Raw genomic sequence first — 16,206 nt, 5'->3', positions numbered from 1 at the left:
ATCAATTCAACTAGTATTGGTGGGGTGCGCCAGGCCAATGCTTTAGTGCAACGCGCAGGCGACGCTCGAGAACCCCAATAGCAAGCTATTGTTACGGACCCTCCCCCTAAAAATATTAATTTAATATCGTGTGAGCCATTGGCCCACGTATCAGATATTAAACTGATAAGAACAGATACTACACTTGATCTTAGCCAAAAGGCCGAGAAAGGTATGCTTGTTAACGTGTCGCGCTTCTCTTTTTATAACCTCAGTCCACACGCCTATTTTCACTTCTTCCGATGTGGGATATTAAAAGCCTGGAAACACAACAAGAGCACTAGACAGCAGCAGTCACCTGCCAGATGCGAGAGAGAGCTCGCACGATTTTCTCAGATCAAAAGCAAGAAGGTGTGCGCTTTGCCTTAGCTCAGATTCTGTGGCTCACATCTCCTGATAGAACTGGATGTTAGACAATAACATCAATCTCTGGGAATCGAATGCTGTCACTCCTAGGGTGAAACAGATTACAGAAACTTGTGATGGGGCAGCAGGAAGTTTAGTTCCAATCCAAATGGTGCTATGGGTCTGAACTTTTGTCTCTTGGGATGTTTTATAGCTCATTGATGTTAAGATTCTGCTACTGTTCGCCATCTTTTAAGCATAATGGTGTGCTTGCGTCTGCTGCTCGTCTCTTTCCCTAAGTTGTGGATTTTGTCCTTTGTATCCTTCTTCCGTTGACCAAAAGTGAGAAGGAATACCATTTCTACACAGAGAATTAGTGGATTACAATTACAAAAGCTACTGTAAAGGAGGAAAGCGCAGGTATCCATTGAACTTTTCATAAGAAAACAACACACGATGAAGAATAAAGCACCTTCTCATTGTTTCCTGGAATTAATTAAAGATTAATAAAGGTGATGTGATGAGAGTGAATTATTTACGAGAATATTAGGCTAGCCACCTCATGGCTTGATGCAAGAGAAGTAGACAATTAACCTGGACTGATCAGGTCTTTTGCCTTGTGGCTTTCTATTATAGCTATTATAGCTAGGAAGTTTGCTTTTACTTCTCAAGTATTTGGCGTGATACTCATCGTTGTCCAATAGTCATATATTTTTTTTTTATTATTATTAATATAAATATTTGAATCAACTTATGTATATTTTAATTAATTTTATAAACTCTAAAATTAATAATCATATAAATTTTCAGTACTTGATAGTGATACTTGCCAATCCCAATAATTTTCCCATCTTGTACATAGTTTTAATTAATTTCCTTAACTACTATTGTTTATTGAACATTTGAGTTATGTTTTTTAGAATGAAAATTTGTGTTCTTGAAAATAAATTAACCACGATCGAGATTTAAATAAAATTATCTATATATGTTTTACTTATTATTACAGTTTTTTTTCCAACAATCTTCGAGTATTTCTTTTTCAAATCCCATTTCCAAAGTAAATTCTTAACAATAAATTCATAATTCTAATGGTGAAGGAGGTTTTATCTTCTCTTAACCTCTTAAATTTTAATCTTAAATACATATCTAGGTTAATTATTTTTTTCATATGCACAAATCCATGCAGCAAATATGTTATTAAAATTATTTTTATCCCTTATGTAATGTTATTAAAAAAAAAATAATTCTTCAATCCCTTCGCTTCAATAAAAAAAAAAGTTTAAGAGTTATAAATATTTTTTATACATATTTTCAGAGCATTTTTTTAATTTTAAAATATTATTATAATTTTTTTATTTTTAATTTATTAAATAAATTTTTTTTTGAAGGTATCAACTATCAATTATTTTAATTTACCAGACATTAGGTATCAGCTATAAGTCATTTTAATTTAAAAAATATAAATTAAATTATTAAAACCAGAAAAAATAATTAATTATCTAATATACAACCATTGTACTAACCTGTTAAGATATTTAAAACATCGTGGAAGATGGCTGATGAGAGGCCATCGTGGAGCGAAAAAGACTGAGATAAACAAGAATCTTCCTCAAACTTTTGACAAGAAGACACGTCGAGAAGACGTTGAAAGAAGTCTAGACCAGCTCTTCCCTGCCTGGCATAAGACATCGGATTAGGCTGCATCTGCATCAAAGTTGGTGCATTTTTTATTTTTTCTGAAGGAAGGAAAGTTTACCTTTATGGGCTTGAAAAGGACCGAAAGCACGTCTTCGGGCTACCAATTTTGGACACCGACCCTTTGCATTCTGGTCACTAAAGGTTTTTACTTTTCCCCAACATTTTCAGAGATTGGGCCTGATATATGCAATAGGCGAAGGAGGAGGCACCATGACCTCTCTGTTTCTCATGATTTCTGGGTATTTCTGCTGTCATCTAATTCTAAATAAAGAAAATTGCAGATATGCGTCTTGACGTTTGATTTCCCTTCTAGTTATTTTTTTATACACCACTCAAAATAGAAAATGAGTCGACCGAGTCTACACCGAGCCAACTAATGCATCAAATTCTGCGTCTAGGAGACATTTGATTACTGTAAGTATCTCCAATTTGCAATCCTTTGTTGGTGGACTATGATTAGGTCTTGATGTAACGCTTGCTAGTGAAGCAAGAATAACTCATCACTTTTTCTTCAAGAAACTTGCATCACAAACAAGTTTTGGTCCATGAATCATCTGATTCATGCTTGACCTCGCATGCAATGCCCTCAATCCAGTATCAGTCGAGCGTCATAAAAAGGAGAAATCGACTCATCTTCTTTTATATTCCTCACTTTCCATCAACTTTTGAAGGAAGTGATCTCTATTTCGAATGGACAAAAAGGGTGTTTGTGGTGACTGGATGCCTCGCCATTTTTCCACATTATTCCTACTATATCATTGTAGGCTTCCCACAATCACTTGTTGTCAGTGAGCATTTCCGAGTTTGTGTCACCTAATTAATTTCATAATTGTCTGATAAATAATAAAAAGAAAACGAATTGTCTTACAAGGACCATGGAAAGATCTAATAGTTAAATTTTTAATTTTCCCTCCTATATATATATATATCCGGTCATTATTCATAGCTTTTTGTGAATAGTTTAAAAAAGCATGGATATAAAACTCTGACCTGACCTGCTTTTATATAAAATAGAGTAATAAATTGACATGGTGTAACTTGAATTGATCCACAATTCAGTTTGACTTAAATTTAGTTAAAACTTATTTATTTAATTTTTAAAAAAATATAATGATATTATTTTAATTTTTTTTTAAAACAAAACGGTTAACTCTCCCTACTAATGATTTAAATTTTATTCAAGATTGAGTTTAATAATTATATAAGAAAAGATGAGCATACAAAATGGAGAATTAAAAAAAAAACTTTTTTTCTTTTTTTACAACAGTATGTTGTTAATGGACACCATTACACGTCAGATGATCATGTCTTAAGGCTCTGGATTGTCGGTACTCTTACGAGTGTAGTTGTTATTGTTACTCCATTTTTAAGATAAAGAATTAATCATTATTAATTAAAGTGGTAATGATGCAAGCTTATGACTTAATCCATACATGAGCGTAATTTCATTAATTAATTTAGTGTTAAAACATGATCTGGGCCCACATCAAAACTTCTTTTTTCATTTCAAACTTTCGCCATACAATACTGAGAATATTTTATTTAATTTTCCATTAGAATGAAAAATTCATGGTTAAATTGTATGACTCGACATGTCATAATAGTGATGATTCGGGGATTCAAAACTTTGATGAGATATAATTTTATTTTAAAAAAAATTAAAAATTTAAAGTGAATTTTTTTAATTTATTTTAAAGAAACGATAAAATAAAACCATTTTAAATTAAATAATTCAATCTGACCCGACCCGAGTTTGGTTCATTAACTTTGTTTTATCCAAAGTCAAAACCCTCTCGATCGTCATTGTTCACGCCAATAAAACAGATATCTCGTCATTGTAGCAACATGGCAGCACACTGGCAGCACCGTGTGATGGGTGGCCGATGGGATCCAGTTATGAGACGTGTGATAGCTGCCAAAACATTATGGTTTCAAGACACCAGCCAGCCAGCTAATTTTCAGAGTGTTTGAAGGTATGGTTTTAATTGTTTTTTAAAATATTTTTTTATTAAAAATATATTTTTTTATTTTTTAAAAAAATATTTATGATATCATTATGTTAAAAAGATTTAGAAATACTAAAACAAAATTAATTTAAAATTAAAAAATTAAAAAAAATTTAAAACATGAAAACAAACAGAAACTTCAAATGTAAGTAGTTGAAGCTACCCCATCAGAATTGAAACACCTTGGTGGGGCAAATCGATCTGAGTTGACAAGGCACGTATAACAGCCTCCAAAGATGGAGGAGCATGGCTCCCAGCTTTACCGTTTGCACGTATAAATGCAGTTTTTAGGTCGACTTTGCCCTTTTTCTTACCAATTTTAAATTATGTTGCGGAAGAGAGTTTATTAAATTATTTTTTTTTAGAGCCAAGGAGTTATTTGTTCATATATATTCAATTTTCTTAGCAACTGAATTTTAAAAAAAATATTTAATCTTGATTTTATTAAATGAAAAAGTTAGGTTTTTTCTTAGATAAAAAGCTTTAATTTCTTTCCCATTAAAAAAAAACAACTCGTTTTTGCCTTTTGGTGTTAAATAGAAAAAAAAATCATTTTCAGAACATTCAATAACTTGTGATTTTATTAAATGAAAAAAATAACAACATGACACGTGCAAGTGCTGAGAGTGAGCCGACCTTCGAGAGCGAGGAAGCCGCATGATGGACGGTGGATAACACGTGCACTGTACTAAGATCCGCGTCAGCTCTTAAATTATTTAATAATTAATGATAAACTATATCTTCACCCTTATAGATTCAACAATGCTTCACTTATATCCTCGTAGCTTAAGAGTTTCTAATGTCATCCTTGGTATTTCAAGTAAATTCCGATTCTGCCCTTAATCACTAAATAACTAACAAGTATATGATTTATTTCATCTGTTATTTATATCTCCCTTTTCTTTTCTTTTCTTTTCAAATTCATTACATAGCATAATATTTTCTCGATTTTATATTAAATGTTTTTCTTATTTGATAAAAAGGGCTAGCATTGTAACTTTTAAGAAACTATAAGGACGAAAACGAAGTTTATCTGTGTAGTAATCTCATCAATTTCGTTATCAGGTTTCTTGTCTCCCCTTCTTGGTGGTGGGCCCTTTGAGGAAAAGCCACTTTATCTTCTGCTGGCAGATAATAGTTAAGGACAAAGGACCCGATTGAATCAGCTAAGCTTTTTGTGAGAATAATCCCATGCTTTTAAAATAACGAGATTCTCTGACCGACACTTGTGGTGGTGCTGTTTGTCAAAGGAGGTGTCCCTTCCGTGTTTTAAACGGAGTTTTGCATATATTAATTTTGAATGTTTTTAAATTAATTTTTTAATATTTTTATATTATTGTGTTGATGTTAAAAATAAAAATAAATTATTTTAATATATTTTTAAATAAAAAAAATTTAAAAAATAATATTTACTACTATTTCAAACACCCCTAATCATGTGTTTATCTTAAAAATAATTTTTTAAAAATAAAAAATATTATTTTAATGTATTTTGCATGCAAAGTATTTTAAAAAGCAACTGCAACTACATTTCCAAACAGGTTATGCTATTTTCTGAGAGAGAAAAAAAAGCTAGAACAAGAAATATTCTCATATAATTGATTAGGGACAAGGAAAGTGGTGAGTGAATTATATAACTATAAATTAACATTTCAATTACTTTTTCGAAAGAAAAGAGAATCGAAGCAACCATTACTTGAAGTTGTTGTAGAGATTACTGTTTGTTTATTGACCAAAATCATATGAAATATTTGAGAGCACATCCTTCATTTCGAAGTTGTCTCAATTTTAAAATATTAAAAAAAAAAACACAATGGAAACTTAATTATTGCCATAAATAAGAGAGAATTAAATAGAAATAGATTAATGAAATTCTTGGTAATTTAATGTATTAATTAGGAATAAAAACTAGAGGTGTGCTGTAAAGCATGTGTTTTGTTTATTTTCTTAGACACCCATTGACTTTTCGAGATCTCCAAGTATAATTAATGGCTTGTAAAAGAGATGAAAACGTATAATTTTTGCATAAATATTTGTCAAATTGGTAGTTGTTTTCCGAGCTTATTTCTAACCATGTATTCAACTCCATTGATTTCTTTCTCTCTCAAAGAATCTTCTCTCTGTATTTTTTCCATATCTTTTTGATAAAAAAAGAATTCTTTTTCTCTCTTTCACACCCTTAATTGTTAACGAAACGTTGTTTCTAAGTTTATAGTCATTTTTGTAAGTACTATAATAACAGTTGTTTTTAAAGTGTTTTATATTTAAAAATATATTAAAATAATATTTTATATTTATTTTTAATATCAACCTATCAAAATAGTTTAAAAATATAAAAAAATTAATATTTTTAGTCAATTTTGTTTAGGCAGCGATTGTGGTTAATTTCTTGCTAGTACAAGTCGATTATCTTGTGACCGTGTATGATAATCGAGAGGTTTTCGTCGTCTTCTTCTTCTTCCGGTGGTCAATAGCAGGCTCATTTACGCATCTTTTAATTAATAAAATGACTTACGGTTATTAAACTTGAGAAAGGTAGCTGCTGCCGATCGTGTTTCAATGGCCAACACCCGCCCCCATGTACATATCCTTGTAGCTCGTGAAGGTGCATTTGAAGTTTAAGGTCAAAGCTCGACTCTTTCTACAATGACATGTACACATGTAACACCGATGATAAACGTCCGATGGCAAGACAATCTCAAATCCCGACCTTAAACTTTCCGGCCATGGAAATCGAGACCAACATCACAGGCTGGCATGTACAACTCAGCCTCCAAGCTATCATATATTATGCTGGAAATGTTCGCAACGCCTTCAATTATCCATCGCCCATGTGTTATCGCATCATCCATCACTGTTACACCTAAATCTCGCGTCTATTCGTGCCAGTAGTATAGTTATAATTCTCTTGGTCCATCCAAGAAAATAAAAAAATCATATGGTAAATTTGCAATGACCATGACGGTTAAAATATGATTAAATGGAGACTAGTTTTTACACGTGTCAGGAAACAAGTGGACCTTGAGATAAATTTATTACAAAACATGAAATCTAGTGGAGCTCAGAAAAACTAAGTTCACATTCTCATACAAGGGTGAAAGAAAACAAGAAAGAGCCACACCGCTATCTCTATCTCTACCCCAATGCAAAACACTCTATAAATATAAGCAACTACATAGTTTGTGCCACTGCTTTGTTAAGGGTGTTGGTGTCTCTTGGGTGGCCTTGGTTTAACCAAGATAAGATCACTTATGGCCACCTGCTTTGTTCTTTCTCGTCTTCTTTTCTTGCTTCTCACTCTTTCAGGTTAGTTCTTTCTTGTTTAAACTACCCTCTGCATGCATTGTTCTGTTTGTTTCCCTGGAAACTTCAAGAAACGAAAAAACAAGCTTAAGCTGTTGTCTTGGCTTCTCAATTGGGTTGTTGCTTTACATATACTGCATGTTCAAGCATGAAAACAAAGTTCCTTGACTCTGTGCAATTGCTACCATTATTCAGAGAACTTGTTTCTTTCCTTTCTGGCAAGTCTATGATGAATTTAGAGGGATTTTGCTTGATTTTGTATTTCTTTTCTTGATTTCCTTTGATGAATTTGGACCTGAAATCTTAATCTAACTGAAGCTTAATGGGAATAATTATGAATTGGAAAAGCAAAGATTCTATTACTTGTTGAACATTCATAGTGGCATGTAAAGGTAGTAAAATTTATTCTTATTCGATTTTTAGACTGGAAAGGCTTTGCTTTTCATGTCACTTGGAATTATTTAATTTGTTCTCCTTTTTTTTGTGTTAATTTTTGAAGCAAAGTTTTTTTTTTTCCCATGTAGGCATATTTTCTTCAATATATTTTAATTTTTAATCCTAAATAGTTTTTAATCCTCATATTTTCCTGCATTCTGCAATTATGTGTTATGATATTTGATGATTCTTGCTCTTGTTTCTTAATTCCTTGCTTTATCCTTCATGATTTAGTTTCTTCAACTTAAAATTCTGTTTTTTACTCTTGTTTTTCACTCTGTTTCTCAGATTCAGCTGTCAGGGTCCTTGGTGCTGGGCTTGGAATTAACTATGGTCAGATTGCCAACAACCTTCCATCTCCCTCTCGCGTTGCTGTGATGCTTCAATCCCTCAATGTCAGCAGGTTAAAACTCTATGATGCTGATCCGAATGTCCTACTTGCGTTTTCCAATTCAAATGTTGAGTTCATTATTGGGCTCGGGAATGAGTACCTTCAAGACATGACTGATCCCATCAAAGCTCAAAATTGGGTTCAACAACATCTTCAACCCCATATAACTCAAACCAAAATCACCTGCATCACTGTCGGAAACGAGGTGTTCATGAGCAATGATACTCGGTTATGGTCAAATCTCCTCCCGGCGATGAAAATGGTGTATAGCACTCTCGTTAATCTTGGATTAGATAAACAAGTGATTGTCACCAGTGCACATTCTTTTAATATCATAGGAAATTCTTACCCTCCTTCATCCGGGACTTTTCGGCAAGATCTTGCCGAATACATCCAGGCAATCTTGAATTTTCATTCTCAAATCAAGTCACCATTCCTTATCAATGCATATCCTTTTTTTGCATACAAGGATAATCCAAACCAAATATCTCTAGAATATGTCCTTTTCCAGCCTAACCCAGGGATGACAGATCCGAACACAAACTTGCATTATGATAATATGTTGTATGCTCAAGTAGATGCTGTGTATTCAGCGATTAAAGCAATGGGGCATACAGATATTGAAGTTATGATTTCGGAGACAGGTTGGCCATCTAAGGGGGATCCTGATGAGGTCGGATCGACTCCAGAAAATGCAGCTCTATATCATAGTAATCTGTTAAATAGAATTCAGGCGAGGCAAGGTACACCAGCAAAACCATCTGTGCCGATAGACATATATGTTTTTGCGCTTTTTAACGAGAATTTAAAGCCCGGTCCAACATCTGAAAAGAACTATGGACTCTTCTATCCTGATGGTACTCCAGTTTACAACAGTGGATTGCAGGGCTATCTTCCTGGAATAGTTTATTATTCTTCAGCATCCACTATAAATGTAAGTCATATTCTCTCTTATCATTACTGATGCATGCCTTAAATATAATCAACAATGAATTTAATCTCATATAATGCATTTTAAATGATTCTGCAGGAATGGTCTATCTTCAGCTTGGTGATCTTTGTTATGTCCGTACTTAAGATCACCTGAATTTTGTGCAAGGAGGGAGAGATAAAAAACAAAAGCATCACCCAACAAATCGCACGGCCACGAAATTTTTCTAGGTGAGATACTGAGTTCATTTTGATTGAAGGAGTGACCGTTAAATTCTGAAATGTTCATCCAAATTTTCGAACTCGACTGTACTTGGCCTGCATATTACCTCCCTTAAAATCGGATGACTTTCGGTACTGTTTGATATTCATGGATATAGTGTTGGTTAGAATAATCTACAAATCATAAGGTTGAATTTTGGAATCATGTAATGAACATTTAGGGTCTACAAGGTAGAATCCACCTGCATCTGATGTTTCCTCCATCGAGCATGCATCAAGTGGATGCTTTGACATATTTTCCCTGCTTCATTGAAATCTATTTCTGCTATTGAAAAAAAAAAATGGCAATGGGCCATCATCGTCCTCCACTTGCAATCATGCATGTGAATCTTTCTCAGCAAAATTCTTGTTATCTTCAACTAGACAAAAGTCCAAACCTGCTTCTATCAGGAAAAGAACCTGCTAGAGTCCGGATTTCAGCATCTGTTTTTTCACAATCTTTTTATTGTTTATTTTTTCTGAATGCTCCAAAATGGACACCTCACCATTTTTGTTCTATCTCCGAAGACGGGTACCTTTCTGTCCACACCTTTATTATCTCCATCTCAAAAAAGAATTTATTGCATCAGCAATAGTTGGAGTAATCCCAGGCCTATTTCAAGTTCACATCAGGAGGCCAAACACGGCTGTCTAGTGAGAGCCTTTTCAGACTCCATGAATAGCAAAGGGTGGTCTGGTCTTTGATCAAATTAAAACTCTGTTCAAGTTATTCTAGCATCACAATAGCTTCCTTCCAACATGTCCTTATCACCTCTAGGTCTTCAAGAATTCGAGTCCAAGTTACTTTCTCTGCTTGATATTTTTATCTCAGAAAGCTAAGAGCAAACGACTCTTTAGGTTTTCAAAGGTTTTTTGAAGTAGTTTTGTTCCTAAGCCTGTCTTCTGGCTTCAAACAAAAGATTAACCCTAAGACTTGTCCTTTTGGTGAGTGCAAGTTTTGTTTCATATTCAACATGCGATAACATCAACCGATACTTGAGCATAAAGTGGGCTGGTGGCTTTCCACGTCATGGACAACCTGCCTTCACATTGGATACCTTCTTCCATCAGCAATGGCCCCAGCAAGGATAAGATTGGCAGATCATAGGCGATTCCACTTGACCATTCGATAGAGTAAACTAGCTAGCTACTACAACGTTTGATTCCCAGCAAATATTTAATGAGCTGCCATTGCAGAACCTATCAAAGCTCTCTCTCGATGGTCCCAAATGCCAGGAGACTAAGAAATCCAAGTGGTTATAGATGATACCGATTGGTTTGATCTTGTTTGGTACTCAGAGACCATGTCATGTTGAGGAAACACAGAGCAAGTGGTGCTAGCAATTGGCTTTTAATGGCAGTCACATCCATAACACGTCACCCCACCAGCATTTGGTGGGCTGGCAACAGTTAATTATGATGCTCACACAGCTTTTAATTACTAACTTCTGGTGTTATCTAATCTATTGCTCAAACACATGGCTAATATTCTGCTACAACATCTTTATGCAGGGAGAGAGAGAGAGAATGGCAGCAAGGGTGGTCTTGTTTCTATCACAGCCATATGACGAGAGATGTTGTTTCTCAATATCTTTACCTCAATGGTCTAGCAAAGCATCTATACAAGTTTCGTGTGTACTAATATTGAAGGAATGGCATTAATCACTTACATACCAGGATGTTGCATCCTGGATTGATAGTTCATCTATAGATATTAATTATAGAAAATTCTGAGGCAACAAGGCGAAATTAAGATAGGTCTTCTTCTTTCTCAGAAAAAATACAAAAAAAATAAAAAATCAAGTAGGGTTCTTAAATTCAAATGTCTAATGAAAAGAAAGAACTTGGTGGAGATGTTTAGGGTTCAACTAGTTTTGTTTTATAGAATTTTAGAATTAATTATTAGTAATATTCTTGTGTATACATCACATGCTTTATTGGTATCTCACCTTACTTTGTTGAAAATGAATTATCTTAACCTGTTTTAAAATGTACTTTTTTTTGTGTGTGTAAAAATTACAGAAGACATTAATTTACATATTTTACAACAGAAATTTGTCCTATTTTTATCGAATTTATCTCACATCTACCTTGAAATCTCCTGCATTTCAATCTTCAGATGGCAAGAAGAGTTTTTTTACCAAATTAATTGCTAATCTATCACACGACCCGAATCTCGGATCCATGACCAGCAACGTACATGTTTATTTATATTACATGCATATTAAAGATCATCTCACCCACCCAAAAAAAATAGAACTAAAAAAAATATCAGATGAAAGATCCAAAAATCTTATTGAGGATCGTTAGGAAAACGTACAACAAATATACAAAATATACTAAAAACACAACCCAAAACAACACAAATAAAATATTCCAATACATAAAAGAAAACCAGGTTTAGTCTTCTAAATTTAGGGGCTAAAACGACAATTTTCCAAAACAGGGACCAAAATATAATTTTACCAAAATTGGAGGACCAAACTGTAGATACATAACCATACTGAAATTGCACCCATAAACCATCCTCAATTCTGTCCAGAACGAACCAGGGACAGAACTGTAATTTTTTTTAAAAGTTCAGGGACTAAAATGTAAATTCCTAATATTGAGGGACCAAACTGAAAATATTCCAAATCAATTATCAAACTGAGATTCATCATCCTTAACCTCGTAATAACACTGCCCAGAATTCCAAAATACATTTAGAGGTCAAATTGTAATTTTTTCAAAGTTTAGGGACTAAACTGTAATTTTCATAAATCAATGACCAAAATAAAAATTTATCATCTTCAACCTCAAGACCATTCTGTCTAGATTTTCCAGAAAAGTTGAAATGAATTTCTTAACCCATAAAAATCAATTTAAACAAATTAACTCACAAATTCTTATTTCTAACAACAAACCCAAAATCAATCATTTAACCTTAAAGCTCTAATAATCATGAATCAATCTTAACAACATAAACTTCAAATCCTTACAAACCCGAATCTCTTTTTTAATCATTTTATAAACAATTCATAATTAAAAATATCATGAGAGAGAATTATTTACTTGCTATTTTCACCTTTCTTGAACTAAAAAAACTTAAGATCAAAAACTGAAATCCTTGATTTGATGAGAGAAGGGTCACGGTGACCACAAGAATTAGAAGAAAGAAAAACAATTCTCTTGCAACCTTTTCTTATATACCTAGATTAATTTAGGTTGTGTTTGAGTTGACTTGAGCTTGGATTTGAGTAAAAAATTTGGGTATTACATGATTATTGAAAGAAAAAAAATTACTAAACCAAATTAATTATTTTGTGGGGTTCTTTTGATTCTTTATGTAATCACTTACCATTCAAGTCTGTAGAATTGAATTTTGATGGCATTACCGCATGACCCAGTTGGAGTTTTAGACTATTTTGTAGTGAAAGTGTCAGGTCCCTACTTCATTTAAACATGCATTGCTTGCAAGCAAAACCCTAAGTGCTTACTAAAGCCTGAAACTATCAAGGATCCCAGTTTGTGTAAGAAAGATTGCACTTTTTCTGTAACAGCCAGATATTGCAATTACAATGAAAACTATTCCAAGCTACGCCTCTGAACTTCCTGTTCTTCATCGTAATGTGTGAATTCTGAAGAAGATTGTTGAACCTTAAAATAGGGGAGAGAACAGCATCTTCAATTCTTTCCAAGACATAAAACTTAAAAGTAGGCGGATGATAGAGAGTACTATTGCTGATGTAATGATTAACCAGTAGAGATGATTCTCCAAGTGTATCAATTGCTGACAGGGTGACTAGAAAAAAAAAACTACTATTGAAATCCCTCTATTTACTAATGGTTGTAAGATTTCAGAATTCAACTGTCTTCCAACCATTTTTTTAGTTTTTTACCAGGTTCCAGTTGTATTTCCTCGTTTCTATTCAATTTAAGATTGAATCGGATAAGGGCACCATATGGCTGAAAAGTGGATGTCTTTACAGGACAGATTTAGCTCATCTGCAGCCTGCCAGATTCGTGTGTCAATTTCAGTGACTTCAAGTTTTCCATTCTGAGAAAAACGCTTCAATCATTATTCTGAGGTTGCTCATCACTGTTCAGATTTGAATTAATGTCAATGCTGATAGTGACACAGCCTGATCAGATAGCAGGTATATTTACAACAGGCAATGCTCGGAATATAGAATGGGCAGAGAAAAAAAATCAGATTTTTGCTTTCATTTCTCAAACCTAGCTCAATTTACATAAAAATCGTTACACACTTGGCACTTCTCAATGTACAAGAATTTTTGCAAGTGAAATGCCACAAAAAAACAAATGAATGGATGAATGAATACAAGAACTATCACAATCTAATGGTATCCAATGAAAATCTTGATGATCAGTCATGTGATACAAGAAATGGAATGACCATGGACATGAATTCGTCGTAATCAAACGATGCTGTGCCGGTATAACCCTTATCCTTCTCCTTGAATTTTTCAGTCAATCCCTGAAATCACAGCAGATTCACAAGCTCATATCAGTAAAAACCAAAACAGAATAAAAGGAGGAATGTAACAAGTTTAAGTTTGTAGGATTATGGTCTCACCTTCAAAATCACCCCGCACCTGCAAGTCAAATACAACAAAGCAACAAGTTTAGTCAAATCAGAAGTCCCAGTAACAAAGAAAGAAAAATGCATACAAGAGCATCGACATGAGAAACTCACTCGACGAAACTGTCGAAATTGAGCTCAATCTTTCTGCCACTTCCATCATCGTACTTGGAAATTAGAACTTGAAGAACTGAAGATGGTGTAGCAAGCCCAATGCCATAAAGAGCATCCCTCAGTTCAAGCAAATCAATTTTACCACTCCTGTCTCTGTCATATCTCTCATATATGCCCTGCAAGAAAAAAAAAATTAAATTCTCCCTTTTAATGGCTGAAAGCATGTCATATGATAGCATAAGAAAATAGTGCCAACAACGTATGCAAGAACCTTCAATTAGGTTGCATTGATAAACTAATGTGATCCTCCAGCGATATAAAATATACTCCTCTCCTAGAAGTAGAGGACAGGCCTTAATAACTTTGAGCCAATGGTTCATCAGCTAAACGAAAAGGACTACATCATTCCAAATTTATTTATTTAGAATTCTAAAGCAAACTTTTATCTTTAGTTTTCCCTCTTTCTCCCATCATCCTGCATTAATGGTAGATTCTACGGAAAGCTAACATTTAGTAGATTTGCCATGTCAGTAGCAAAAAGCTTTAATAGTAGATGTTGCTAGGAGAGTTTCAAACTTTGTGATCTACTTCAGCAGCAATTGATAATAATAGTTAAGAAGTGCATATGCTTATGAGATAAGTGAGAATCAGAAGAATTGTGTGAACGTAGGCTACCATCAAACAATCCACCAAGCTAATTCAACTAAGTTTCACTGTCAATTTTCCTACAAAACCCAAATTAGCTTTCTTCCTCCATGTTTAACCTTTCCTCGTTGTTATAACTTATAAAGAATGAAGAGCATGAAATGTTTCAAAATGCCTTGCATTCTCAAAGGCAATGTAGATGAAGGAAATATGTTTCAAGAGAAACAAGAAGAGACTGCTCACCCTCCATTGACCTAGACAACTCCATAAAGCAGCAAACTCTTTGGGCCCTGTATCAGAGAAGTACAGCTAAATCAGTACATAGAATGATGCCAACAAAGTAAAAGTAAAAGACATCATTGCAAGGGAAAAGAATCAAAGCATTCTCTCGCTGCCAAATTTGAACTGGTAAAAAAAAATCAATCAAATAGAAAGCCAAAATCCAATCTTGTTCTGAAGTCAAAACTCAACCATTCACATGCAAAATTAGGCCTAAATAATTCTTCAAAATTGAAGCAAACAACAATTCAAGAACCAATTTTTCTAGTAAAATATCTCATCAAATGCAGTCATGGGTCATGAATTAAGCCATAAATGCAATGCAAGAAATGAAACTTGAAGCTATAATAAGAAATTAACATGATAACGTCCAATGGGCCCATGTAGCTATTAGCTCACAAATTGTTCTACAAAATCTAGAAAATTCAAGAACATCAATGAAAACAAAGCCCCAACAAAAGAAAAGGAAAAAAGACTAACCAAGTCGTAGAGAATCATGAGGATTCTTGAAGAGAAACATGAGCAACCTAACAGTCTTAATATGAAACCTTTGATAACCAGAAGAAAGAGCTTGTTGCAACTCATTTTCATCAATAAATCCACTCCTGTCTCTATCAACCATCTCAAAGCTCCTAATAACATCCGGAGAAGTTCCTGGAGGAAACCCTGAGTGCCCATATGAATAACCACCACCACCACCACCACCACCACCACCACCACTAGTGCCCTGCCCATAATAAGACTGCTGCTGTTGCTGATGGCTGTAGTTACTTGGATAAGAAGTAGTACTGTACGTTTGGCCTCGCTGATCATAGGACTCAGGTAAAGATGGGGCAGAAGGTGCATAAGATGATGAGTGAAATATTTTAGATAAAAAAGACATAGTTCTTGATTCAAGAAACGCTCGAAAAGGAAACCAGAAAGCAAGTATATTTGTATTCAAGAAATTATGGATTTGAGAGAGATAATTGCAAAGACGAATTTTTATAGGGTAAAGATGTTTGTTGGCTTTGCTTAGCTTTGCTTTTGCTTTCGATTTTGCTTTTGCTTTTGCTTATTGGCTTTGGTTACAGCTTGCTTGCTTGCTGAAGTTACAGTTGAGGTTTGAAAATGGTAATATATATATATTGTTCAAACTTCAACGTAAGCGCGTAGGAGAAGGTGATCAATCTAGT

The 16,206-nt window shown here is 33.9% G+C and overlaps 2 protein-coding genes and 1 non-coding gene across 5 annotated transcripts; 1 reads left to right on the top strand and 2 right to left on the bottom strand.

Moving 5' to 3' along the window:
• Positions 1-19: 19 nt before the first annotated feature.
• LOC112327380 (U2 spliceosomal RNA) lies at positions 20-215 on the bottom strand. Its single transcript, XR_002981598.2, has one exon. It is a non-coding gene; the product is annotated as a U2 spliceosomal RNA (small nuclear RNA).
• A 6,959-nt stretch (positions 216-7,174) lies between these two features.
• Positions 7,175-11,373, top strand: LOC18098114 (glucan endo-1,3-beta-glucosidase 14). 3 transcript variants are annotated; one of them, XR_002981459.2, is made up of 5 exons: positions 7,175-7,394; positions 8,115-9,151; positions 9,248-9,378; positions 10,365-10,817; positions 10,921-11,373. XR_002981459.2 is itself a non-coding variant. In XM_024599780.1 (3 exons), exons 1-3 carry the CDS (start codon positions 7,340-7,342, stop codon positions 9,302-9,304), a joined length of 1,149 nt encoding a protein of 382 aa, XP_024455548.1. In that variant the 5' UTR covers positions 7,175-7,339; the 3' UTR covers positions 9,305-9,684. The 3 variants fall into 3 exon arrangements, 1 of the variants encoding a protein (XP_024455548.1); XR_002981458.2 differs by lacking the exon at positions 10,365-10,817 and having other exon boundaries at positions 7,176-7,394; XM_024599780.1 differs by lacking the exons at positions 10,365-10,817; positions 10,921-11,373 and having other exon boundaries at positions 9,248-9,684.
• Positions 11,374-13,582: 2,209 nt separating this feature from the next.
• LOC18098113 (probable calcium-binding protein CML48) lies at positions 13,583-16,143 on the bottom strand. Its single transcript, XM_052452474.1, has 5 exons — positions 15,512-16,143; positions 14,996-15,042; positions 14,108-14,283; positions 13,988-14,006; positions 13,583-13,888 (listed from the first exon to the last, which is right to left on the bottom strand). The coding sequence occupies exons 1-5, from the start codon at positions 15,912-15,914 to the stop codon at positions 13,778-13,780; spliced, it is 756 nt and encodes a 251-aa protein (XP_052308434.1). The 5' UTR covers positions 15,915-16,143; the 3' UTR covers positions 13,583-13,777.
• Positions 16,144-16,206: the final 63 nt, after the last annotated feature.

The sequence above is a fragment of the Populus trichocarpa genome, chromosome 4, assembly GCF_000002775.5.
Source record: "Populus trichocarpa isolate Nisqually-1 chromosome 4, P.trichocarpa_v4.1, whole genome shotgun sequence".
Lineage (NCBI taxonomy): Eukaryota > Viridiplantae > Streptophyta > Magnoliopsida > Malpighiales > Salicaceae > Populus > Populus trichocarpa.
Note: the sequence above shows the minus strand (reverse complement) of the source record. Positions and strands in the feature narration are given on the sequence as shown.

What these genes read in the sequence shown, in the direction of transcription:
- LOC18098113 (XM_052452474.1), bottom strand. Translation starts at nt 15,914, where the DNA reads ATGTCTTTTTTATCTAAAATATTTCACTCATCATCTTATGCACCTTCT. An exon ending in TCATGATTCTCTACGACTTG is followed by an intron (nt 15,043 to 15,511) that starts GTTAGTCTTTTT and finishes TCTCTGATACAG; the next exon opens with GGCCCAAAGAGTTTGCTGCT. An exon ending in GTTGTCTAGGTCAATGGAGG is followed by an intron (nt 14,284 to 14,995) that starts GTGAGCAGTCTC and finishes TTTTTCTTGCAG; the next exon opens with GGCATATATGAGAGATATGA.
- LOC18098114 (XM_024599780.1), top strand. Translation starts at nt 7,340, where the DNA reads ATGGCCACCTGCTTTGTTCTTTCTCGTCTTCTTTTCTTGCTTCTCACT. An exon ending in CTTGCTTCTCACTCTTTCAG is followed by an intron (nt 7,395 to 8,114) that starts GTTAGTTCTTTC and finishes TCTGTTTCTCAG; the next exon opens with ATTCAGCTGTCAGGGTCCTT. An exon ending in CTTCAGCATCCACTATAAAT is followed by an intron (nt 9,152 to 9,247) that starts GTAAGTCATATT and finishes ATGATTCTGCAG; the next exon opens with GAATGGTCTATCTTCAGCTT.